This window comes from Arvicanthis niloticus, chromosome 18, assembly GCF_011762505.2.
Source record: "Arvicanthis niloticus isolate mArvNil1 chromosome 18, mArvNil1.pat.X, whole genome shotgun sequence".
Classification (NCBI taxonomy): domain Eukaryota; kingdom Metazoa; phylum Chordata; class Mammalia; order Rodentia; family Muridae; genus Arvicanthis; species Arvicanthis niloticus.
This window is the reverse complement of record NC_047675.1, coordinates 50,313,336-50,340,688: the sequence shown is the minus strand read 5'-3', so window position 1 is coordinate 50,340,688 and position 27,353 is coordinate 50,313,336. Positions and strand designations below refer to the sequence as shown.

At 48.8% G+C, this 27,353-nt stretch overlaps 1 protein-coding gene across 5 annotated transcripts in view; it reads right to left on the bottom strand.

The window, feature by feature from the left end:
* Window positions 1–14,241: 14,241 nt before the first annotated feature.
* Window positions 14,242–27,353, bottom strand: part of Capn9 (calpain 9) — a 39,958-nt gene continuing 26,846 nt past the window's right edge. The window contains exons 12-20 of one of the 5 annotated variants that reach the window (XM_034522190.2): window positions 26,809–26,845; window positions 25,047–25,127; window positions 23,070–23,127; window positions 20,652–20,716; window positions 20,190–20,258; window positions 19,329–19,407; window positions 16,893–17,009; window positions 15,570–15,628; window positions 14,242–14,626 (exon numbers count right to left, since the gene is read on the bottom strand). In XM_034522190.2, the coding sequence (XP_034378081.1) occupies window positions 14,600–14,626; window positions 15,570–15,628; window positions 16,893–17,009; window positions 19,329–19,407; window positions 20,190–20,258; window positions 20,652–20,716; window positions 23,070–23,127; window positions 25,047–25,127; window positions 26,809–26,845 (592 nt within the window). In that variant the 3' untranslated portion in view covers window positions 14,242–14,599. The other 4 variants (XM_076916042.1, XR_013104981.1, XR_013104982.1 and 1 more) reach the window with 4 other exon arrangements.

The following is a 27,353-nucleotide window of genomic DNA, read 5'->3' as shown; positions in this document are numbered from 1 at the left end:
GCATCGAAGCAGTCAGAGCTGACTTGGCATTCTGTGATCAATGGATTCCATGGGTCTGTGTTTCTGGAATGTTTGCTTCCTCGTCTCCTTGGATCAGTGAGCTGGCTCTTGAGATCTGGCCCTGTCGCTCTGCACTGCCACTTGGGAGAGTATGTCATCCCATGAACCCTCTGCTTTCTGGAACCTCAGCGCTCACCAAAGCCCTCTTCAGGCCCTGGGTTATATGCTCACTGGGTGACATGTGAGTTATTCAATGACATGTGACAGGGATAGCAAGCAGAGAAATAAAACTAAGAGGCAGGCACAGGGCTGACATATACCAGGACTCATGACAATCTGAGTGGCCTGGCATTGAGGCATCCTGACATCAGGTTTCCTGGAACCCTTTTTGCTTTGGGTCTCTGTGACTCCCATGCTGCTACCCTTCAGAGTCACGTACAGCATCACCACAGCAAGCCTTTCACAGCCAACAATGCTAGCGAGAAGCACAGATTGCTGTTGAGGACATAGCCGGACAAAACTTGCCAGGACCCTGTCACCAGCCAGCTGGGTCTCTTCTAGGCAAATTACTCTCAGCCTCCAAACATCACTGGTGACTCACGAATCTATTTTTGAATTTTCTAGATTGGATTTTTAACCCAAACTGGCGGCAGTGTCTATTCTAGGTTAAGAATGACTGAGTCATGTTATATGCCAGGATTGCCCTCTGGTTATGACAAGAAGCCCCCTTGCCTGTTCATCCACTGGAATGTGAGCTCCCTGGGCTGGGGTCTTGAAAGGTGTTCCACATGGTTCCTCTCTCTCCAGGCTTGTTGAAGGCTCTCAGGACTTCCCATCCTCTTCCTGTGTGCCATGGCCACAGCAGGAGGTGGGAAGGGTAGGAAGGAAACGTCTCCACTTGGGCTCCTCTGGCTCACAGGAATGCTCAGGGCAATGTGGTATGTGATGGAGAGGCAAGTCACTACTCCTAAAAAGGTGTTAGGACATGAGAGTCCCACTCAGAGGGGTGGAGTCCATGGTGAAGGAAAATGCCTTTCTCCGTTCCCCTCCTAACCCAGCTCTGGTGGTTCAGCTTAAACTGAAAAATGCTCCATTGTTTACTCTGGAACCTCCTAGGGACTAGTTAGCCTGTGTAAGACACGATGTCCATCAAGGGTGAAGCATGCTGTTCTCTATGGTGTTAGCCACAGCTGCTAGCTCGCCTGCTGCATCCAGGCCTCAGCGGACCCTGAGCTGCTTCCCCCTGGAAGTGGAGTGGAGCACAGTCCCTGTAGGGCAGAATCACCAGATCACTAGATCCAGAAGACTCTGCACAAGGCAAGCAACAGAAGCAATGTGCTGAGAAAGGCCTCACCAGAACTGGGGTCTGAGGGCTGGTCCTGGCCAGCAAATGATCAGCCCATTCTCTGCAGCTCAAGGGACAGGGGCAGGCAGGGTCACCTGCAACCCTTAGGGGTGTCAGAGAACCTGCGTTCCAATGAAAGGGCCTGTGAGTTCTTGCCTGTCACAGTTCCCAGAGAATGGGACCCAATTCTCAGTTTCTTTACTGGTTCTGTCAAGAATGCATATATTTCACAGAGACACTTGTGCCCCCCACCCCACCCTTTGTCTATCAGACTACTGAAACAATGGATGTCAAGGAATTGGAATTACCCCCAAGAGTCAGATGTCGGGCAGAGGGGAAAAAAATGAAGCCTGGTGCTAGTCAGAGATGAAGCTTGTCTCTGAGACAGATTTCACACTGTTCTGATAAACTGTCACATCACCTTGCAAGAAGAGACTGGAGCTGAGACCATCCTGGATGGGTCAGTAACAAGCTGGACCACACCTTGATCAAGAGGACTTAGCTCTTGCGATGGCTTTAAACCTCACATCAGTATTCCAAAGATAGACCTGGCCGCTGGAACGCTTTTATTTGTTCCTCTTCCAACGTGGCCAATGGTGATTAAATTTAGATGCTTCTCACTATGACTTGCCTATGTCGTTGGCAACCGGGGATGGTAGCTGAACCTGTCTTTTAGGCCTGCTAACTTAGTAACAAACTTAAGTAAGGAGGACCCAGATGTACAAGGGCCCCACCCTCAGAAGAAGATGCCAACTCACCCAGTGTGGGAAGCTGAATTTCCTGGCCTCAAACAGCCTGTGCCTGAATTTCTGCCATGCACTGAAGAGCAGAGAAAGAGAAGCTTTTGTAGAGAAAACCGACAAACCATCCCTAAGTATCCAGGAGCCAGCATCACCAGGGGGGAAAAAACAAAACCCTGCTGTTGGTGTCCTTTTTCTCTCCCGCCCCGCCCCCCCAGTAAATAACAAGGCCCTGGGCCTTGGGCAGCAGTCACCTCTTGGTGTCAAAACTGGGCCAGATTCACCTAGAAACAGGAGGCTGTACGTGCCATGCCAGCTGGCTCTGCTCAGAGAGCCCGGAAGCCAGAGATGATTCTAATGGGGTGTCATGTCTGGTCCACTGGCTCGGGGAGCATACAGTACTTTGTAGGCACATGGGTTACAGCTGGCCCTTCCCTGGCTTGCTTCCCTCTTAGCCGTGATGCAGAACAGGCAGGGTGGACACTGTTTTGCCCTTAACCATGTCAAAGGTCCATGTGGAGACAGGCAGACCTGTGACCTAGAGCTTTGAGAAGGCTTGTGACAGCCAGGCCCTGGGTATCATCCGCAGAGACAGATCGAAATCGTTATGGGAATTGTCAAGGTCAATCAGTCTGTGCCCTGGCAGCCCTAATAAGCCAGCTCAGCCACCTGTCCTCAATAGACCAATTAAATAGACACATAATAATGAGAAGTGGGTTTGGAGAGCTGACTTAGTGGGTAAGAGTATTTACTTTGCAAGCCTGAAGATCTGAGGCTCAAGCAATAATGTAACTCACCTGGCAGAAAAGACGTCAGCTGGAGGAGAACTTATCTCCCAGAAAGAAATTTCATACAGTTCTAATGATTATCAGACCACCTTACAGAATGAGATTGATATCTAGACAATGATGGATTGGTGGTGGACTATTTAGATGTGCATGTCCTTGACCCTCTATTTAAACTTTGATCTCACTTCAAGACCATGAAGTTGGACTTGGGGGATGGGGCTTGCTGGGTCTTTTTGTCTCTGTTCCCAGTGTAGCAACATCCAATACTCTTTTTTTCCCCTACTTCCAACTTTTGGATCCTTTAAGTGGTTTGTGAGGATGGGTGGTCAGATCTAACTTGGGGGCACTGGTTGTAACCCTCAAATTGGATAACAATAATACAGATATTTGTAGAAGATACCTGGTACCTTATTCTGGCCTCTACATATTCACACATAGACATACGCACTTCCCACGCCCATACATACATATCACACACACACACACACACACACACACACACACACACACACACACACACACGTGAAAAGCAGAGAAAGATTTTTTCATGGTGGCCACAGTGGAGATCCTGACATGAAGCTTGAGTTTGGGAAGCTTTTTCTTGGTTGGTTTCTGCAGCACTGGGCACCAAGTGTTGTGTCTAGAGCACATTAGGCAGGTGCTCTACAGCTCAGATGCATTCCCCGAACTCTTTATGTCTAACTTCGATACAAGGTCTGTAGTAAGAAATATTAAACATCCTGACGTGTGTTTTTTTTCCCCCCGTCTTAGATCCTTGAGTCCCGGATAAAAAGCACACACACAGCCTTTATATTTTTAAATATGCCTTAGGCAGCACAACAGCTGGGCAACTGCCTACCCTCCACGTTGTTAGAAACTGCCTTGCTATCGATAACCCCAGTTATTACTTACTGTGTTTCATCTCAGATGCTCTTAGCGCCAATTGGCCAGCCCACGTGGCCACGTTTTAATGGCTCAGCTAACCCATGGCGGCTCTCCTTTCTCCTATCCTGCACGTTCTTCCATGGTAGCTTCTCTCTGCTTCTCCAAAGCCCACCAAACCTTAACCCCACCTAGTCTCTTCTGCCCAGCTATTGGTTATGGGCATCTTTATTTATCAAACAGAATTAACTTGGGGCAGGGTCCCAGGGGCTAGCAGACTCCAGATCTGGGGGCCCAAACGTAGCGTTAAAATACAAACAGCATTAGGCCAACCCACTACATTTCCCCCTTTAAGATGTCAGGCTGGCTTTGAGTTAGTGATCTCCGTGCTAGTCTCCTGAGTAGCTTGAACAACAGGCTGGTGCTACCAGGTCAGGCTCCCCCCAGACTTCTTGTTCAGGGGAGAGGAGATCCAAGCCTCAGAATGTGTTAAGAAATAGAGAAAGGCTGGGGTCTGGAATTAGGTGGGAGGAAGTGGGAATTGTGAGATCCCTGCCACAGACCTCATCATGGGACACTTCCAGAATTGCAGGCCAGTGAGCCTCTTCCTGGGCTGAGGTCAGGCCACCTTAGACAGGCAGTTTCCCTGCTAGACTTAAGCCATCCCGTTCTTACCCACCCAGAGCGAGCTCTTCACTGGCTTCCAACAGGATTCCTCCTGGATTGCCACTGTGGACAACAGGTGTGAGTTTTGTATTCTACTCTCAAGCTATGAGATAATACCCTGCAACCATCTGAAGCCTTGCAGGCCATAGTTCTCTGGAGCAGGTAAATCAGAGGACCTTCTAGGATAGTCCAGAACTTGCCACGCTGGCCATGAACTCCACACACTATTGATGCACACAGCCTGCTCTGGCTTGTAAACCTCCAATCTTTTCTCCCTCCCCACCTCCAGCCCCTCCCGTTTTTTGCCACCCTGGCTTTTGAAACAATAGTATTTTCTATTTGGACAATGTATCCATTTCTATTGCTTCAAAACACTTTACAAAACACCGCCAGAATCCCACAACTAGAAACAAGCAAGCGTATTGAGCTCGCTGTCCCTGGGTCAGGGGCTCAGGATCCCAACAAGACTCTTTTGAGTCTCCCAAGTGGCTCATGTGTCCGGTCAGCTGGCGTGGAACATCGGTGACTAGCTGGGTGCCTCTCCTGTTCCCTGGGGAAGGAGAGTCGACTGGGTAAGCAGGTTCTCATGGCTGTGTCCAAGGAGAACAAGGCCACCTCCATCTTCCACTGGGTCCCACCGGCTGGTCCCAGAGTCAAAACTGGGCTACTCTAACATAGTTGGAAGCTCCAGGAACTGGCAGGTAAGGAGCGGAACCGTGTGCACAGTCCCAGGGAGAACAGGCCCCAGGGAGAAGGTCCTATCCTGGTATTAAGCACCGGCCCCACCATGCTCCAGCTCCCAAAGCCAGTTAGGATCTGCCAGTCATGTAGTTATCAACCAGCCAATTTGTTTTTATCCTATTTGTCTTCTCTCTGGACCTTGACAACTGGCCATTCAGTTCCCTGTCTGTGCCTTAGGTAAGTTCTTTTCCTAGAGATCGGAAGACTAGGGACGAGCTGCATTGAGGGGTTGCATTTTACCCTGGAAGCTGGGAAAGATAACCTTGGACTCAGATTCAAATAGACCAAGGTTCTAATGTCTTCCTTCCACTCTAACCAGACCACAGGCCTTGTGACCTTTCTCCTTCATCTCAGCTGCTCCTTATTTTCTCTAATCCCACCTGCCGTTTTTATTTTTAAAACTAATTTATTTTTATTTTATGTGTGTGAGCATTTTGCTAGCATGTATGTCCACACACCATGTCATTGCAGTGCCCAAGAAGGCCAGAAGAGGGCGTCAGATCCTCTGAAACTGAAGTTCCAGACAGTTGCTAGCTGTCATTTAGATGCTGGGAATGGAACCCAGGTTTTCTGAAAGAGCAGCCAGCGCTATTAAAATTTTTTTTATCACATTTATCAAATATCTCCATCCTGCTGGGTCTGATGATGTCAGCTACTCAGGAGACTGAAGTAGGAGGATTCAAAGTTCGAGGCCAGAGTGAGTTCAAGACCAGCCTGCACAACCATCTCAACATGGAAACTGAAAAGAGGGCTGTACATATAGGACCGTGGCAGGGTTCATGCCTGGCATGTGGGACACACACACACATAGACAAATACATACACACATATACAGACATACACAGACACATACACACAAACACATACACACATATACACACACATACACATATACACACACATATACACACATGCACACATGAGAGAGAAAAAGAGAGACAGGGAGACAGACAGAACACACACACACACACACAGGGATGACAGTCTTTTGACAAAGGTAAGAAAAAGAAAACCTGACAAAATGTGCCAACGTTGCTGGGCAGTGGTGGCACACACCTTTAATCCCAGCACTTGGGAGGCAGAGGCAGGTGGATTTCTGAGTTCGAGGCCAGCATGGTCTACAGAGTGAGTTCCAGGACAGCCAGGGCTACACAGAGAAACCCCCATCTAAAAAAAAAAAAAAAAAAAAAAACAAACAAACAACAACAAAACAAAGTGCCAAAGTTGATCTAAACAAGAAGAACCTGGGTGGTGGAGTTTTAATAAAATCCCGCCTGAGGAGGCTGTGGCTTAGCAGTGTGACACTTCCCCGGTACTGAGGTCTTTGAGGCCCCATTCCATCAGAGTTCCCACTTCACACCCACTGTCTGTGAAAGCTCAGCTTTTCAGGGGGTTACCTGAATTGCTTGACCCCCATGTCTGTCTGTCTGGAGGCTTACACGATGACGTTTTGTAATGGACCAGCTCTGTCCAGTTCACCCAGCCCCTGAGCGTTGCCACTTCTCTGGGCTGATGGTCTTGATCAGCTGTTCTTGTCCAGCCCCTGATCACTGTTTTCTCCTCTCTCAGCTAAGTCTTGCTCCCTGTAAACTCTTTCCTCCAAAAGGTAGAGAGACCTGAGCTAGCAGCCCCCGTCCGTGGGTATCCCTAGGACGTGTCCCTAGGGAGCTTGTCCCTGGCATAGCTGCTTCGCTTTCTCTGCCCTTCTGTAAGGAAACTCCCCTCCTTGCTCTGTTTTGTTGGGCATTTACAATTCTAAAATGTCCCGCCTAAGCGGCTAATCGTTCTTCAGTGTTCTAGAATCCTGAAGAACTGGTGACCTTTGTAACAAACCCCCTCCCTCCTCTTTAGTTCTATACAACAACTCACGCAAAACTCGCAAATTGCAGTGAAGTTTAACTTATAGAAAAGTAACGCAGGGCCACGGGATGGGTTGGTGGGTAAAAACACCCGTTGCCAAGCCTGAAGACATGAGTTCTATCCCAGGGCTCCACATGGTAGAAGTCGAGAACTGCATCTCACAAATTCTGATTTCTACACAAGGTGTATGCATGTGCATAGGCACGAAATAAATGCATATATCAACAAGTAAGTAAATAAGGGTAATTTTAAGATTTATTTATTTTATGTGAGTGTTTTGCCTGTGTGTATGTCTGTGTACTCGGTGTATTTCTGGTGCACACAATGGCCCCAAGAAGATGTCAGCTCCTTTGGTTGTAAAATAAACCCTGGTCCTCTGCAAGAGCAGCAAGTGCTCTTAGCCACCGAGCCCTCCCTCCAGGCCCATAAATAAGTGTACTTTTTTTTTTTCTTAAGAAAAGCAATATGTCGGATTTCAGAACATCAAGGAACTAAACCAGAGAAGTCAAAGCCAGCTGCAGTGTCTCAGCTAAAGTGCGATGAGGAAGAGGGCATGCTTTAAAAGCTCGCTCCCCCAGATAAAGCTCTGAGGTCAACGGTCCATCTACCTTCCCAGGATGCTGGTCTTTGGGGAGACTCCATTCCTCACTCCTCTCCCCTCCTGTGTCCCGTCTCTCAAGCTTTGAGCAGCCAGCTGGTTATTAGTCTGGCAATATTGCTAAGTGTTTCCAGAATTCCCAGACTTACAGAGGAACGACATAAAACCCTGGTTAGTTTTGGCTAGCTACATTCTTGTCTGGATAGTTAAGCTGTGAGAAGAGGAAGCAGGACAGACCAAGAGATGAGTGGCCCATCCTTTCCTCTTTCTGTTGGAAGGTGGTGCCAACTCTATACCCTCGGTGAGGGACCTTTGGGCCTTTCCACAGCCTCAAACGGAGAGGCAGGAAGAGCCTGAGCCTCCTATCCCTGGCACAGTGTTTTCTAGGACATGATCTCATTTGTCATGGTGAAAGGTTTTTTTCTCAAAATTTACATTTCATTTTCCATTATTTAATGGACACGTGACACCCTTGGTTCCTTCTGAGTGAGTTCACTCCGTGTGATCATATAGATCGTCCCGGGTCACATGTGCACGCCAATAAATCTCTACACGTTCCTTTCGCCACGGTGGTAATAATAAAATACAAGCCACATGTGTCTGGGTTTGATTTAGCTCAGGAAAACTTTTAGTTTGGAAAACAAAAGTCTTATAAATAAGGATCCGGGAAGGAGGCTGTGCACTGACAGCCGTGTGTCTCCCCTTTTGAGTAGAGTCTGGCATTAGCAATCTCAGGGCACAAAAACCTCAGGGCACAAAAACAAGGCACCACCGGAGGAATGGAGTTTCAGCTGGGAGGTAAGGTAAATGGCTGTCCCTGGTACTTGTTAAAGACAGCCTCGCAGACTCCCCGGAAACCAGGCTTTGCTGTAGGGATTGTGCCATGGGGATTGTGCCGTGGGGTGTTACCTCAGAGAGGACACTGAGCTCCTCTCCAAATTCAAAGAAGGAAAAGTGAGAGTTTACAGCCCAGGGGTAGCGTGAGGTGGATGGTCAGGACCTGGAAAATTACTGAGAGGAAATATTAGCAGGAAGGGGCATGCTAGCTGAAGTAAGCCAGCAGGCTGGAGGGGACAGATGTCATCTAGGGGACATTAGAGGAGGAAATTGATCTGAAATGGGGGGTGGTCAAACATGCCTGTGGGAGGGTTCTTGCTGAACAGGCTGAGCAGCCTGGAGGCCCAGTATTAGAGGCCTCGCTCTGAAGGGGTCTCACTCTGAAGAGCCAATTCTCAGCCTCCCTTCACTCCCTGCTCCTATGGAGATATTCTCTACAAATCCCACCCTTGCTTTGCCAGCTGCAGAGCTATGAGGCTCTGCCATCAAGTGGCCGGGAGGGAGGTCCAGAGACCCATGGAGGGGGCTCCCTTCTTCCCATCCACCTCCTGTCTGTGTGCTAGTCTTTAGAACACTGCTTGAACTATTCCCCTTCAGGTTGAGCCCTTCCACAGCTGTAGCAGAGGCTAGCCTGCAGCTTTCTCAGCCCTCCAATTTTCAGCCTAAAGGCGTCTCCTTTAGAGACGATGCGTCTACGGCTCCAACTTGAACAGTGCTTGCCCTCAGTCTTCCCATCAGCAAATACATCGGGCTCTTTGGTCATCCCTTGGCTGCAGCCCTCTGTGCACCGATTCCACTTCCATATCCTAAGAGGGCAGAAGAGGCAATCACAATGAGACCCGCCTTCCCATACTCGACAGGACCCAGGGAGGGATCTATAAACTACAGTATGTTGATAGCCTGCTCCCTGTGAGGGCTTGTCAATCAGAGAAAAGCCTTCTTTTTCTGACCTGATGGTGAGACAGCACAGCATTTGAGCAGAGGCAGAACTGATCCAGCTAAGGCAGTTTCCATTTGTCTTGATGCAGCAGGAAGTGTGGACTAGTGAGAGGCAGCATTTCTAATGAAGGGGACAGAAATAAACTTGGGGTAAATAAAGCATCCATTAGGCTTAGCAGTGGTCTCTAAGGCCTTCAGACCCTGATCCTAGGACACCGAAAATACTGTATTGCCTGAAAAGGGAAATTAAAAATTACAGACCTTTAGGGCAAGAGCTGTAGCTTGGTTGTCAGGAAGAGCTTGATTTGAGTGTGCAAAGCCCTGGGTTTGAGCCCCACACCATGGAACCCAGGCTTGGAAATATTTGTCTGTGATGCTAGCACTTAGAAGTTAGTGGGGAGAGGATCAGAATTTCAAGGTCATTATCAACTATGTCATAAGTTCCTGATTGGCTATAAAAATCTGTCTTAAGCGGGGGAGGCTGGAGAAGACCCAAATTCTGTTCCCAGCATCCATGTGGTGGTCATAAATACCTGTAACTTTGGTTCTAGAGGATCTAACACCCTCCTCTCATCTCCAAGACCTCCTGTATTCACTCAGGAGCACACACACACACACACACACACACACACACACACACACACACAATTAAAGTATATAAAAGATTAGAGACCTTAACCCTATCACGTTATACTGGATTTTTCTGTGTGGGCTCAGCAATGAGGAAATGAACCCAAAAGTAGATGCTGTGGTTGTCCCAGGTGGCAAAACCTAAAATCAAGATGGAGAGTGATTGTGCTGGTTTCCAGTCACCTGTGTCCTTGAAGAACCAGAGAATATTTATGGGAACAGGGAAGGATTTAGCAACCAAGGTAAGATTCAGTCAATAAAAATGCCCATTTATGCAGAGAAAGCAGGAAGACACAGCCCATACTGAGGGGAAATCAATCATTAGAACTGACCCAAAGCATGGGTTAAGAGACAAGAATGTAAAAAGGGGTTTCTACAGGGTCCCCTGTGCTCACAAAGCCAGGGGGAAGGTGGAACGGGGACAGGGAAAAGCTAAGCTGAACCTGGAGCGATGGAAACCACAGGACTGAGGTGAGAAAATGAGCAAGATGGAATGAGAGGCAGATGAATAATTACAGAAAAGTTACATAGTAGAACACCGGAAAAAAAGAAAAACAAAAACAAAAAAAACAAGTGAGGGCTATTGGTTTGGCTCAGCTGTTAAGAGCACTTGCTGCTTTTGCAGAGGACCCAGGTTCAATTCCCAGCACCCACATGGCTGCTGGCAACCATCTGCAAATTCAGTTCTAGGAGATCCAACGCCCTCTTCTGAACCCTGCAGGCAATGATCACATGCATACATCCATCAATTCAGCCAAACACAACACGTAAAATAAAATAAAATAAAATAAAATCGCATACAAGCCAGCTAACAGATCAAGCGCTTTTATGTATCTGCACACCCAGAATTGCCTGAAGCATAAGTGGAGAAATTAAAGAAAAATGCTTGAAAGAAGCAACAATTTTAATAAATCCCATAAGTTAAGAGGGTGGGGGGGGGGGTTGAGAGGAACATGCAGGTACAGACAGACAGGAGTATATCAATCATACTGCAACAAAGTAGCGATGTCCTGGGAAGTCCTGCCCACAGGGAAACACTGTTCACTACAGAACATAAGTAAGGATTACAACAGATTTCTCATCAGAAATGTTGTGAGCCACGAGAAAATGGGGCAACACCTTTGATCGACTAAAAGAAGAAAAGAACCATCTAGAAGCAACACCTTGTATTGACTTGTGGTTTCAACGTGTCCCCAAGGTTTCCTGTGTTGAATTTAATCCTTACTACAAAATATTAAAAAGGTGGAGATGACGGGTCTGGGAAGATGGCTCAGAGGTAAAGTGCTTGCCATGCAAGCCTGAGGCCCTAAGTTCGATCCCCAGCACACGCATAAAAAGCTATAACCCTGGCACTTGGGGTAGAGCCAAGTGGATTTGAGTGTTCATTGGCTGGTCAACCTAGCTCAAATGGAAAGCTTCAAGTTTAGTGAGAGATTCTGACTCAAAAACTAAGGAGTAGAGCCTAAAGCAGAGGTGTTCAGTGTGACTCCACAGGGTGACAGGGGACACACCTCTCTCCCGTGGTGTTCAGACAAGGAGTGCAGAAGCCCAGACACTGGAGAAGAACAGCACAATAGTGACTGAAGCTATAGGACCCTTAACCAGGAATGTGAGGCTGAGAGGCGTGCCCAGTATGCTGGGCAAAGACAAACGAGCATGCCAAGGAGACCATACAGAGGGGCTGGAGGCAGGGGACAGCCGCGTTCAAAAAGTGTCAGTGTCCCAGAGGGGACTTAGTTGGCAGCTGGAGCCGCAGACCTCACATGGATCCCACTGATAGTCCCCCTTTCAAGTGGCTGGCACTGTCACTGATGAGGTATGCTGAGAACTGACCATGGGGACAAATCCCAGAGTGTAAGAGGTAGACCCTGGGGGCTAAGAAACCTGGCTAAGTCCACAGAGTATGCAGGATGTGGCAAACTCCTAAGACAGCAGTTCCCAGAGCCATGATAGGAAGAGAGTTAAGAAGCTTCTGGAAGCCAGGCTGTGTGTGATAGGGTCAGCTCTTTAGACATCTTCCCTTGTCAGAACTCCGAGCTATCTGGGAATGGGGTCATTCTCTTCTCCCTCTTCCCAGCATCTCCATGGCTCAATTAGACTAGGAGACGCCACCTGGCTTGGCCTTCAAGCCAGGGCCCTTGAGGACCTCAGAAAGATGTGGTACAAGTCTCAGAGGGCACAGGCACACTCGATCCAGAGCTGTTTCTGTTGTGCTATCTTGTATTTGCTCCCAGAGGCTCCAGTGCCTGCCTGGTTGGTCCCCCTCATGAAAAGAAACAAAACTTCCCCTCAGGGCATAGCCCTGCGGACAGTAAGCCAAGCTTTGTCCCCAGGAGTGTTCCAATGCAGTTCAGGTACCATGGGAATCTCTTGACCTCTCTCTTCCCTTCCTTTTATCCCTTCTGAAAGGCCCAGGGAGCTGGGAACATGCCCCATGGCACTGGTAGCCAACACACCCTACTACTGACTCACAACTGTGGTGGTAGGCGGCCTCCCCACTGGTAGTTGGCAGGCATTCTTGGCTGTCAGTAGAATAAGGCTTTGTTTTATCAAAAGACTCAGGGCCCTGAATTGGGCTGGCACCAGTGAGTTTGGTACCCTTGCCTGAGTCACACGCTCTGTGTTTCCGAAGCCTTGGCCTCTCATTGGACCACAAGGCTCTGAGGTGACAGGGTTGGGGGAGTTTGGAGCTAGCTCTAAGTTTTGAATTCCAGGAGCTGGTTCTGTATGTTAGTTACATCAGACAGAGCCCAGAGGATTCAGTGTAAGGATCTATAAAGACACCCAGAGATTTCACTGTAAGGACCTATAGAGATACCCAGGGGATTCAGTGTAAGGACCTACGGAGACACCCAGGGGGACTCAGTGTAAGAACCTATAGAGATACCCGGAGGATTTGATGTAAGGACCTATAGAGACACCCAGGGGCTCAAGTGTCAGGACCTATGGAGACATCCAACAATTTCTATACCTCAGGTTCATGTTCTTCAGATCTGACCACAGGGCTGTGAGGAGAGTCAAGCCTACAGACCACGCTGTGGGCAGGAAGTTGGTGGCAGGTGACTGTGGTGCTGAGACTTTGGCAGAACAGCTTATGCTCTGAACCACTCTATCATTTCTCCAACAGGAGAGTTGTTAAAAAAGTAATGCTGGCTGGAAAGATGGCTCGTGGGTTAGGAATAATATTGCCAGTGAGGCCTGGTGGTGTACGCCTTAAATCCCAGCACTGGGGAGGCAGAGGCAGGAGGATCTTTGTGAGTCTGAGGCCAGCCAGAGACTTTGTCAAAGAAGAAAGAAAGAAAGAAAGAAAGAAAGAGAGAGAGAGAGAGAGAGAGAGAGAGAGAGAGAGAGAGAGAGAGAAAGAAAAGTATGTACTGCTCTTGCAGTTTCCGGTGGTGTCCAGCATGCTCTGCAGGTGGGTCACAACTCCCTGTAATCTGTTCCTGCTCCAGGGAATCCATGCTCCCTCCTGGACTCCTCAGCCATCTGTATTCATGCACACATTCTTACATATTTATAAAAAGGCAAAGGCAGTGGTGTGTACTTACTTGTGAGCCCAGCTCTAGGGAGGCGGAGACAGACAAATTCCCCAGACTCATTGGCTTAGCCAGCCTAGCTCACCTAGTGAGTTCCAGGCCAGCAAAAGACCCTGCCTCAACAATAAAACACACACACACACATACATACACACACCACCACCACCAAAACCAAACCCAAACCAAAAACAGTAACAAACAAAACCTCAAGGTGCAGAGGCCGGAGAGATGGCTCGGCAGGTAAAGGTCAAAATTCTCTGTTCTTGCAGAGCCTCAGTTCAGTTTTTAGCACATGTCACAGTTCACAAGAGCCAGTGACTTCAGCTACAGGGATCTGACATTCTCTTCTGGCTTCTCAGGAAAACTGAATTCACGTGCACCTACACACAGATAAGCATGTATGCATGCGATTCCAAAGATAATAATTAAAATATATTTAAAAGGCAAGGTGGCTGGTGCCTGAGGAATGGACACCCGAGGAGGTTGTCCTCCAACACACACACACACACACACACACACACACACAGTAGTGCCATCAGTCTCCCATAGTAGTAAGCAGAATAATTTCCGTGTTACTCCGTGGCACCTTAGGCTCTCAGCACCAGCAGGCTCTGATCCCTCCATCTGAGATAAACATTTTCACTAACTTCCCCTTGAATAAAGAAAATAAAGAAAAACATCGTGTGTGTGTTTTAATAGCATGATTGGAGCACTCGGAAGCCAGGACTGGAACATCGAAGGACCGACTGGTGGGGGAGGGGCAGTGGGGGGAGGAGCATACAGCAACCTCAGGCCAGAGCACAGACACAGGTGGTACCATGAGTTCTTGTGGAGCGATCATCTTACAAGAAGCCCCACAGAATCAGAGAACACAGCCAATCCCTTTAGATTCTTCTAAATCACGACGGAGAGGCGGGTAAGAGTTGAGGAGAAAGCAGTGGGAGGGATGGCCCTCCAACATCAGAGGATGGCCCTCTGAGCTTCGTGGTCCAGAAGCTGAGTCTCAGAGGAGCAGACGGTATCAGATCTGTGCAACCTCAGATGTTCATGGTCAAACTGATGAACTGGAAGTAAAGAGAGAGACGAGGCTTAGGAAACCCAGCCTAGCAACCGAGGAGTGGCCTCGGTTTGTGTATGTTGCAAAAACTCTGCTGGTCATCTTGTACAAATATAAGCTTCTGACTCAACACGAAACCATTTATTTAAAATTTAAATTAAAACAGATTGCTGGGCGTGTCGCATACATAATTATTTTATGTATGCGAGCACGTCTGCATGTGTATGCAGACCAGAGCTTGATATCAGGCATCTTCCTCGACATCTTATACTTTGAGACAAAGTCTCTCACTGAACCTGCAGCTCATCAATTGACCACACTGGCTGGCCAGTGAGCTTCAGAGATCCACCTGCCTCAGCCCCCACACAGCACTGGAATTACAGATACATGCCTTCAACTCGGCTTTTTACATGGGCTATGGTGGGGGAGGGGTGGGTTCAGACATGCCTCATGCTTGTGAGGTAGGCACATCTCTCCAGTCAGACAAACCTTGACAAAGGCTAAGAGAACTTTCAGTAGAGGGCAGATAGGACAGAGGGATAAGATGTGTTTTGTCCTTGTGGAGGGGACAGCTTTACAGAGACATCTTGGGCAGTGTAGTGTGAGTTGGGCTTGCTTTTCAGAGAAAGCTGACCCTCTACCATGGTGGAGCTGAAGGGAAGGGAGGCAGGGTTGTGGCTCAGTCTCCTTGTGAGCAAGCAAGCTGCCGAAGCATCTGGAAGCATCTCATTTCTCCCTTCTCGCCAGGCTTGGTCATGTTTATATGGAACGTTCTGTTTCCTCCACACCCTCTTTCTTGGGGATAGCATGAGCAGACCCCAGGGCAATGAAGACACCCACAGTTCACAGGATTACAGCACTGATTATGCTGACTGCCAAGCGGACAGAAACACCAGCCTCTACACTGTTCATACTCTGCTGGGCCCTGGCTAGGGTCTGCTTGGCCATACCTCGTTTATGTTGAGATGGATGAAGTCCTTGTTCTTCACACTGAGAGACTGGAACACCCCTGGTGAGTGGGAGGGAGGAAGCGTCACAGTGGAGCCAGACCCCTGAGTAGGTTTAAAGGCTCCTGGACCACTAGGAAATCTGTGGGTAGCTGCTCCCTCTAGTGGAGATCAGATTCACTGCCTGGCAGGATGGAGACCATTGAAAGGCTTCAATTCCTGGGTAGCTGCTCCCTCTAGTGGAGATCAGATTCACTGCCTGGCAGGATGGAGACCATTGAAAGGCTTCAATTCCTGACCTGGGTGACCTGAGAAGGGACTGTCTTCTCTGGACTTCAGGTTCCCACCTCCAGAAGAGATACAGCCAAACCTTGATTAGCAAGGTGGAGGAGGGGCTATCCCAGAGCAAGAGAGAGAGAGAGAGAGAGAAAGAGAGAGAGAGAGAGAGAGAGAGAGAGAGAAAGCGAGAGCACGAAGGAGAGAGACAGAGAGAGACACAGAGAGACTGAGAGACAGAGTGAGAGAGAGACAGACAGACAAAAACAGAGACAGAAAGACAGAGAGAGACAGAGAGAGACAGAAAGAGGGAGAGACAGAGACAGAAAGACAGAGACAGAAAGACAGAGAGAGAACACAAATGCAGCATGGACCTGCTTGGATGCTGAGTCCCTCAAGCAATGGTGACAACATCCTGTCATCACACTGAACACTTCACTATGAACTGGGCATCCCATGGCTGTGCAGGTGTGTAAATTTCTAGGTGTGTAAAATGCATGGCAATTATAGAACCACAAGACACTGGGACATGTTTGTTTGCAGCTGAAGGGACAGTGGAGTGACTGAGCTGCCCTGGACGCATTTGGCCACCCTTCAGGGCTATTTTGGGAGAGAGTGTGACAGTGAACCTCCTCTGTAGAGTACTGCACACAAGCCTTCCATCTCACTTGTATAGCAGACCCTGTTTAAATGGCTGGGTCTGTGTCTGGGGCTTTCAGGGAGAGCAGGCAAAGGACAGAGACTTCTCATTCTGGGTTTTGTGAGGGGACCTGACCTTTCCTCAGTAGGAGGAGTAAAACCTGTCCACTCACAGCCCTTCACAGCCTGTTGGTGTGCAACCACAGGGCTATATTGCATCTCTCAGCTGACCACAGGGCACAGGTGTCTGTGCAGACATCCACAGTGGTCCTCCATGTCCTAGATCTGCCTTCTTTCCCCCAGGTTCTTATGTACTGATCAGTGGTGACTGGAGATCCTGAGCTGGGCACTCCCTACTCCCAGGGGTCCAAGGTCACTCTCCCTCACACTCAGGGCTCCCTGTACACTCACGGCCTGCATTCTCCAGTCGCACCAGGCAGTTGAGGTAGTCATCGAAATCCAGCTGGAGGCTCTCATCTGCATACCTTAGGACGATCAGCTGCAGGAGGTGGCCACTCAGCTGAAAGCCTGCAGAGAGACAGGAGACTCAGCACCTGCAATGGCTGAGCCCAATGGTAAAGCCGACGTCTCTGGGACCTCCAGAGGTGCAGAAGTGAATTATTCCGTGTGCAAAGCCTGTGTGCACGTGTTCATGTGGATGTCCATGTGCAAAAGTGTAGGTGGAGGTCAGAGGTCAAAGACAGCTATCATTCCTCAGGGTCACCCCTCCCCCTCCTCACTGGTCTGGCACTTGCCAAGTAGGCTAGGCTAGCAAATTTTAGGGATCCTCCTGTCTCTGTCTCTCCAGTGCTGAGATTACAAGTACAGGCTAGCATGCCTTACTTATCTTACATGAGCTCTGGGATTGAACCCAGGTCCTTGGGCTAGTGTGGTCATCTCCCCAGTCCACTGGTCGGTCTTTCTTTCTTTCTGTCTGTCTTTCTTTCAAGATTTATTTATTTATTTACTTATTTATTTATTTTATATGAGTACACTGTCGATGTCTTCAGACACCCCAGAAAAGGGCATCAGATCCCATTACAGATGGTTGTGAGCCACCATGTGGTTGCTGGGAATTGAACTCAGGACCTCTGGAAGAGCAGTCAGTGCTCTTAACCGCTGAGCCATCTCTCCAGCCCCCAGTGGTATTTCTTAAAGATCCTTAAGATCAGGAGGGGACTGGGGTTGAGGTGGGGACATCCTTTTGAAGATGGGAGGGAGGAGAAGTGAGCGGGATGAGAAACTGTGGGAGGGTGGACCAGGAGGAGGGTAATGACTGGACTGTAAAAAAAAAAAAGTAATCCTTAAGATCCTTTTGTAGATATCTTATTGTATCCGTATTGTAGATATCTTATTGTATTGTATCTGTATTGTAGATATCTTATTGTATCTGTACTGTAGATATCTTATTGTATCTGTACTGTAGATATCTTATTGTATCTGTATTGTAGATATTTTATTGTATTGTATCTGTATTGTAAATATCTTATTGTATCTGTACTGTAGATATCTTATTGTATCTGTACTGTAGGTATCTTATTGTATCTGTATTGTAGATATCTCCTAAGGGACTGGGCCCTCAGTGAGGGTTGCTGTGTAGGGGCTCATTCCTTACATCATGCTTGAGCTGTGCACACCGGGGGCCAGTGTGGCCCTGGACATGGCCTGGCCACCACGGGCCAAGGCTCCTCTTCTTCAGCCTTCATTTTCCATATTTGTCAGTGTGGTGATTTAAATATGCTTGGCCCAGGGAGTGGCATTATTTGGAGGTGTGACCTTGTTGAAGTATGTGTGGCTTTGTTGGAGGAAGTGTATCACTGTGGGCATGGGCGTTAAGACCTTTGTCCTAGCTGCCTGGAAGTCAGTCTTCTCTCCTGTCTGTCTTCGGAACAAGATGTAGAACTCTCAGCTCCTCCTGCACCATGCCTGCCTGGATGCTGCCATGCTCCCACCTTGATGATAATGGACTGAACCTCTGAACCTGTAAGCCAGCCCCAATTAAATGTTGTCCTTTATAAGAGTTGCTTTGGTCATGGTGTCTCTTCACAGCAATGGAAACCCTAACTAAGACACTCAGATGGTTTGGATGAGTGGGAATTTCATCTGGGTCTGGCTTTCATCACTCTGCGTCCCAATCCGTGGTTTGGAGGTGGTATTCTGTCCCTACGTTAACTCTGAGTGCATATCTGTCCACATGTTAACAGGAGCATTTGGAAGTGCAGCAGGGGTCTTCCCACTCATTCCTCCAGTTTCACCAGAGGTGGAGGCTGGTCCGGCTCAGGGCACTGTCTCTGGAGTACGCACATCACGCCTGGCCTCAGCCATTCCTAAACCCGGACAGCTGCATCCATGGGACCAAGGAACGTGAGCCGCTCCTCCCATATCAACTTAGGACTGCAAAGGCTCGGTACTTCCCTACTCAATTTATTCTGTCCTGGAAAATGGGGTCACAAGACCCTAAGAGAATCAGGCACTGTCTGATGTTTATGACACTGCTCTTCACAAAGGGCCTGAGGTGTCATGCTGCGTTGTGCCTTCTGCTGTGGACAGCGGAAAATGACTGTTTAGAACTCAGCATGGTGGGCCAACCTCAGTCGCCATTGAGCCCAGTTCAGGTTTTTGATGTTGATTCTCTTCCTGTACCTTCTCCCCTCCCCCATTTCCCCTTGCACCTCCTCCTCCCCATTTGGACTCCTCTCCCCATGCCTGTCACGTGTCCACTTGGCCTCCACAGCATCCTTGTTTCCTCCTCTTTCTCACGGTCTTTCTGGCTTTACAGCTTGTTGCCCCACTTACATACAAACATGGAAGAGGCAGCCGGAATACACATCTGACTTGTCTCTTTACCTGCAGCTTTCAGTGCCGTCCGCAACTCATAGGAAGACATGGTGCCAGACTTGTCCACATCGAACCGGAGAAACAGGTCCTGCGGCCAGGGGGTAGAGCATTGAGAAGTCAAAGCCCAGGGACCAATGATAGTTGGCGGCTACCCAGGGGTGACAGCTGCCTTCTAAACAAACAAGGTTGGACCCAGACCTTTCTCTTCCCTTCCTTTCCTTTCCTTTCCTCTTTCTTCTTCTTCTTCTTCTTCTCCTTCTCCTTCTCCTTCTCCTTCTCCTTCTCCTTCTCCTTCTCCTTCTCCTTCTCCTTCCTCTTCCTCTTCCTCTTCCTCTTCTTCTTCTCTCTCTTTCTTTCTCTCTCTCTCTCTCCCTTCCTTCCTTCCTTCCTTCCTTCCTTCCTTCCTTCCTTCCTTCTTTTCCTCTCTGACAGGGTCTCATGTAGCCCAGTCTAGCCTCCAGCTCTCTAAGTAGCAGAGGGTGACCTTAAACTTCTGATCCTTTTGCCCCTACAAAGATGAGAGTCCTTGGTCCTTGAGTGTGGGGATTATGGATGTGCCTCACCGTGACTAGTCTCACACTGGGGATCAGCCCCAGGGTTTCACGCATGCTATGTAAGCACGCTACCAACTTAGCCACACCTCCAGCCCACAGGCCCTCTCTTCTTCCCTGTGGTGCTGAGGAGTTTGGGTCTCACACTGTAGCTCTACTTCCACCCATAGGTCCGCTCCTTCCCTTCTGGCTGGAAGCACCATGCTACCTCTGCCTGCATCAGGACTCACTGTGGTTCCTTGACTCCCTCCCAACAGCACTCAGCTTGTAGTCTAGGTCTTTGCCTGGCTCTGCTGGGCGTCTGAGCCAGATCACATACCATCCAGTGCTTCAGCTTATCCCAGAAGACCCGAAACTCTTCAAACTCCAGCTTCCCGTTGCCATTGGTCTGACCACAGGAGCTAAGGGTCTTTCAACTCGAAATCCTTGTAGGAACTCAGCTCTGGGATCACAGGAGGAGGCCAGGACTGTGTGGTGTAACAGATTTGGGGCCCTGGGAGAATAACCTGGAGACAGAACCTCTGAGGAGGGCAAATGGAAGGCAATATGGGGCACCTGAATATTTACAAGGCCAGAAAGCAGAGTCATCATTCCCTTAGGGGAAACCCCAGATCCATTCAGAAACCCTCTACTGCATCCTCCTGGCTCTGTTAATCCTGACCCAGTCCTAGTTAGGTTGACAAAGCCTCCCTCTTCTTAGAGCTATAGTGCCAGTCCCAGGAGAGTGAGTCCCAAAGGACTCCTCTGCCCAGAGGGACCTGTGCACCTGCTGGAAGGATACATCCATCAGAGAGATGATGTTTCTGCAGGACAGCAGGCTCAGCCTCTTGAACTTGAGGGCCGTTTCTGCAATTACATAGGTGTGGTCAATGACCCTGATAAGACAAACCTATCTTCCTTTCTTCTAGGAGCCCAGTAGTGTAGGCAGATCAGGCTTTCTGGGACGGTGACGTGGACACTGCCTTAGGATGTTGAGAGCAGGGGCTGGACTTCCAGAAGGAAAGTTTGCAATCTGTTCAGAAAGCCTTAGGGATGGGCTGTTCCCATATATTTACTTTAGCATTAGGCATCCCAAGATTTTACCATGTCTGCTTATTAAAGATTCATTTTCCTTTAACTGGCATGTATGTGGTTCGTTTGTGTATGTGTATGCTCAGGTGCCTGAAGGTCCCTGCAGAGGCCAGAAAGGGGCATCAGATCCCCCAGAGCTGGAGTTATAGGAGATTATGAACAGGCCAACTCTGGTCTGCTGGGAACCCAAGTCTGGTCCTCTGCAAGAGCAGCAAGTGCCCTTAACCACTGAACCATCTCTCCAGTCCAATCATCATCCTGGTTATAACTGCAAATATTATTTAGAAATTATGCCAGGCAGTGGTCATAATACTCATAATTCTGCACTTGGGAGGCAGAGGCAGAAGGATCTGAAGCCAGCCTGGATTACAGAACAACTTTTAGGATAGCCAGGGCTACACAAAGAAGACCTGTCTCAAGAGAGAGAGAGAGAGAGACAGAGAGAGAGAGAGAGAGAGAGAGAGAGAGAGAGAGAGAGAATTATATAAATGGCTAGTCAAGAATATTAACATGATAGATTACAACCACACAATATTCCACTATTTCCCAAGTGCACTTTAATGACCAGCTCCTAAAGTTCAATGGGCGGGATTTTAACTTACTAAAGAGATAAATGTGGCGGTGCACGCTTATAATCCCAACACTATGGAGGCAGAGGCGGAGGCCAGCCTGGTCTACAGCATAGCAAGCTCCAGGCTAGCCCAAGCCCAAGTGAGACCTGGTTTCAAACAAAACAAATAGTAACCCCTCCCCCCAAACTGCCAAAGAAATTTGATATTCATATCCATCTGGTGGAACCTCAAAAACACTGTGATAGCTGGGTGTACCACATGCCTGTAATCTTAACACTCAAGATTTTGGGGCTGTAAGAATATAAATTTGAGGCCAGTCTAGGTAGGTATTTAGCCAGACCCTGTCTCAACAAATAAAACCAAGGGCTAGGGAGGTGGCGTCATCAATGGAGTGCCTGTCTCATAAGCATGAAGACCTGCACTCAGTCCTCCAGAAAACAGAAAAAGCTGGAGCACTGGCTTGGACTTTGATCTCAGCACTGAGGATCTGGGATCTGGGGACTCACTGGCTGGCCAGGCTAGTTTACTTGGTGAGTCCCAGGTCAATGAGAGACTCTGTTCAAACATACAAAACAAGGCCAATGGCCCGAGGAGCCATATCTGAAATTGTACTCTGGCTCTACATGTCAGTGCATACCTGTACATGTGAACAACACAAACATGCACACACACTCGAACTCACACACACTCACACACACTAACACACACACACACATACATACAGACACACACTCACACACACATACACACACTCATGCAAACTCACACACACACACACACTAACATACACACTCACACACACATACACACACTCATGCAAACTCACACACACACATATAATCACTCTCATACACTCACATACACACCCCCACACACTCACACATACACACTCACACATCCACATATTACATACATACACACACTCACTCTTACACATACACACACAGTAGTGCAAACTCACACTCACACTTACTGACACACACATACACTAAACAGTATGCTACTATAAGAATCCAGTAACAACTACATGATGTATGATCCTTTGATATAAAATGTCCAGTATAGTTAAGTCTGAGGCAGAAAGCAGATGAGAGGCTCCCAGAAGCTGGAGAGAATGGACTAGGAAGTGACTGCTGTGGTAAAAATGGACCTTGTATACACATGCAAACACAGATACATGTACACATATGAGAACACAAATATGTATACACAAGTGCACACAGACAGCACAGGCAACACACACATACACATGTGTACACACATTCACATCTGCAGAGCACAGACCACACACACACAATGACAGTGGTTTCTTGGGGGTGATGAGGTGCAATGATTTTTATCTTTGCCACTAGCTTTTCTGTAGAAAAGTCTATAGAACACTCTACGGGAAGCTGCATCCGTGTCGCAGTTAGGAACTAAGCAACGAGACCAGATTCAACGGTCTGCATACACATGGACGTCAGCCACGGTGAGCAAGGAGCAGAGCCTGGGAGAGCCCTGACAGGGTGGTCACTCCTCCTCTCCAGGGAGCCCTGTCCCCATGGGAAGACACTTACTCTTCTGCAGAACAGCATTTAGAACACGTTCAAGGTCCTCTGCCGACACCTCCATGTCCTGTGGAGCGGAGACAATCGCTCTTTATGATCCTTGACAATTGGCTTGGGGAGAGAATGGCCCCAGGGACGCTGTGCTGGGAGCTGAGTTCACCTCCATGGTAACTGCAACCCATTGGTTTCTCAGGAAATGGCCAGCCACCCCAGGAGAGATAGCAACCTGGAAAGACTCAGGAAAGGGTAAAACAAGCTGACCATTCCCATAAAGATGCAATATTCTCTGAGAATACTTCAAAAAGGTGCCAGAGACTTTTAAAGAGTCAGAAGACCTTTGGAGAGCAAGCAGGTCCTCGTACCTCTCCACAGGAGGACCCAGAGAACCAAAAAGACTTCACATATTGGGGTCTCACCTGCTAGTCAAGACAGAAGACGTAAGACACGGTTAACCATGACCTAACCATGACACGGTTAATTTAAAACCTCTAGGGGTGAATCTTGGAATCCTCAGTGTAATATACTCACCAGCCCTAGTGTCCACAGAGCAAAAGGTGGTGAGAGATACACTCAGGCCTTACCAGGGCCATGGAAGAGAGCCCACAGTTGTAGGATGTCCAGGCAGTTCAGTGTGTGTGTGTGTGTGGTTTGTCAGGGGGTATACATATCTGTGTGTATGGTTTGTGTGTGGTGTGTGGTTTGTGTGTGTGTGGTGTGTGGTTTGTGTGTGTGTGGTGTGTATGTGTGTGTAGTTTGTGTGTGTATGAAGTATGTGTGTGGTTTGTGTGTGTTTATGATGTGTGTGTTTATAGTGTGTATGGTTTGTGGGTGGTGTGTGGTTTGTAGGTATATGGAGTGTGTGTGTGGTTTGTGTGTGTGGTGTGTGTATGTGTGGTGTATGTATCTGCATGTGTTGTGTGTTATGTGTGTGGTTTGTGTATGTGTGGTGTGTGTGTGCCTGTGTGTATGTAGGTCAGAGGTCAGCTTTGTGGAGTTGGTTCTGTCCTTCACCTTTACCTGGGTTCTGAGGCAAGCACCAGGCTTGCATGGCAAGCACTTACACTCACTGAGCCATCTTGCCTTGTTTAGTTTTTAAAGACCAGGTCTCACTGGGTAGCCCAGGCTAGCCTGATATTCACTGCAAATCTTCCTGTCTCAGCTTCCCTGGTGAGAGGCCCGAGCCCCCACACCCAGCTACCTGAGTGGTTTTTATGCACAAGGAGGGCTGGCTAGCGCCTCTGTACACCTGGGGGTTGAACCAACCCATGTGAACTTGGTCACAGTTGGCATGATTTTGACATATGCCAGCTGACTCTACTGCTGAAGCTTCCAGGCCTGGGGAGTGGGTCCTCACAGTGCCTCCCTGAGTAGTATTTTAGTCTAGTAGAGCATTTTATTGGCTGTGATTTGGAGCTGTAGATTTTGGCCCATTTATAAACTGCGGCCCTAGGGGGCAGCACGGAACAGCAGGCTCTTCCCAAGCAGGTTTGCTCCCCATTAAGGCTTTCTGATCTACAGCAAGGATCTTTGGGTCAGTTCTGAGCTCATCTGAGTAACCCTAACCTTAGCCCCACCCTAACCTTAGCCCCACCCTAACCTTAGCTCCACCCTAACCTTAGCCCCACCCCTAACCTTGGCCCCACCCTAACCTTAGCCCCACCCCTAACTTTAGCCCCACCCCTAACCTTAGCCCCACCCCTAACCTTAGCCCCACCCCTAACCTTAGTCCCATTCCTAACCTTAGCCCCACCTCTAACTTTAGCCCCACCCCTAACCTTAGCCCCACCCCTAAGAGGGGTGAATTGATTGACACTTGACCCCAAGTTGGTGCTCAGGCTCTCAGGGACCAGAGCTGGCTTTACAAGACAATTAGGGCTTGGGGAGGTGCTGTTGTTCATGGTCACTGTCCTCTGCTGGGAAGCCTGAGCAGGCCCTCAGTCAGCGCAGGGGTGGAGGTCGGAGGAGACCAAGGGAGCTGCGTCCTACCTCGCCAGCAATTCGACGGAACAGGTCCCGGAACTGGCGCTCCTCTTCCGTTTCCTCCTCCTGTGGAGTCGGCTTAGGAAGCTGAAAGAGCCAAACAAGGATGTGTAAAAGGGCAGAGAAGGGCTCACAGAGAGAAATCTGACACATGCTTTCTCGCATACATAACAGAAGAGAAGAGCCCACACTGGACACATGCTGTCCCTGAAGGAAAAGCGAGCAGAGGTCTTCGCTAGCACGTGGGAGGCCATGCCCGGTTCAGTTCCCACACAACAGAAGGAAGGAACCGGAAATCCCCTGCACAGAACAGGCTGGCCAGCAGCAAGCTGCTCCGGAGATTTTCACTGGGGGGCGGGGGTGGCCTGCCAGGCTCACTCGGCATCTCCTGATGTCTGAGAGCTAGATGAGCAACTTGGTTTCATCTTGGGGACGTGAAGTTCAGCTTGAGTGACCACATGTCAGTTGGCCAGAGTGGGAACTCCGTCACCTGACGTGGATGAGAAGGTTAGGCGTGCTTGTGGCCTGACAGGGAGCTTGTCACACGGCTGCCATGCTCCAGCCTCATCTCCTGATCCATTGTCTCTCTTGATAGAGCGTCGCCTACCAAGAGTCTGTCTCCAGCACTCAGAGCAGGCAGACGGCTCAGTACCACAGGCGGTCTGCTTTGCTGTAGATTTTGGCCCATTTATCAACTGCGGCCCTAGGGGGCAGCACGGAGCAGCAGGCTCTTCCCAAGCAGGTTTGCTCTGCCCAGGAAGTTCTGACTGTTTCAGAAGCACTGAGCGTGTCTCCCCCGCTCCTCAGATATTAAACATTCATTATACAGCTTTGGATTTCACAATGGCATTTTGATTCAAGCATATTATATAGTCTTTTGACCTTATTAATTCCTCCGCTCTAAAGGCTAGACCCCTTCCTCTTTCTGGTTAGCCCCACTTCTAACTTCATGACATATCTACATCACATAGGCATATGCACGTCTATAGATAGATCTTAAACACATGTTAAAGATCTCACAGCCCCGCTCAATGAGTCCTGTGTTTCCCAAATCAGTCTACCTCGTTTTTCTTTTCTTCTTCCTCTCTTCTTCCATTCCCCTCCTCTTCCTTTCTTCCTTTTTTCCTTTATTTTCCTTTTTTGGAGGTGTGTATATTTTGAGACAGAGTTTCATAATCCCAACCAAGTAGGTCTTAATTCACCCAGTAGCCAAGACTGACCTAGCTGATCCTCCTGCCCCCACTTCCAATGTGCAGGAATTACAAGTGTGGTCCACCTTGGTTATCTTCTTAAATAAAGTAAATGTGAAGATATTTCACTGCCTTCACAATTAGCAAGGGTCTCTTGGGGGGAGAGGGAAGCCCAAAGAAAGATGGCACCCAACAGAACGTTATTCCAAGAACTCACCCGGCCACTGCCCAGCCCCGTGGTTTGTGTGGGATGAGAAGCAGAAGCTACAGGGTCCAGGTTAGAGTCAACCAGGGGGCTTACCAGGCAGGCTATGAGCAATCATCTCCTGAATTTCCCCCCTTTCATTTTTTTTCAAGGAAGGTTTTATCTGTGTAACTCTAGCTGTCCTGGCACTCACGCCATAGACCAGGCTGGCCTTGAGCTTATAGAGATCCACCTGCCTCTGCCTCCCAAGTGCTGAGATTAAAGGTAGGAGCAGCCACTGCCCATCGCTGAATTCAATTTTGAATTGGTTTGAAGAAGAGTTCTAAAACGTTCAGCTGAACCCCACCCCCTATAGCCACGGCAGAGGACTCACCTCAGGAAGGTCAATGTCTATGTTCTCGTCCAGATCCCTGCAGTGGTAGAAAGCACACAGCCTCAGATGTAGATGTGCACCTCACTGGACTAGAGCTACAGAAAGGGTCTTGCCTGTCAGAACCTGATCAGTGTCCTTCATTCACCCCCCCCCCCCTTGCATCAATATCACTCCCAGCATTTCAACCCTGTTCAGTGTGCCAGAGAGAGGGAGACTGTCATGGTCCTAACCCAAGGAAGCTTGCAATCCAGAGCTTAAAAGCCAGAGGATATATCAGTGCCCCTCTTTTCCTGATGCACTCTGAGGAGGGTGCCCCAGGTGGTCTGTGGAATAATAGCATCTCTAAACCCATAAGCTCTGCCTCCAGAGGAGATGGGTGATGATGCTGCCAGCCAGTGATCACCCTTCTTGGGTTGGGTCCTGAATTGCACAGAAGGATCCAGCCTGCTGAACAGCAGCCTTTATCTCTCTCTGCTTCTTGGCTACACACGCGCCATGATCAGACGCTTCAAGCTTCTGCTGTCTTGACTCCCCCACCAACATGT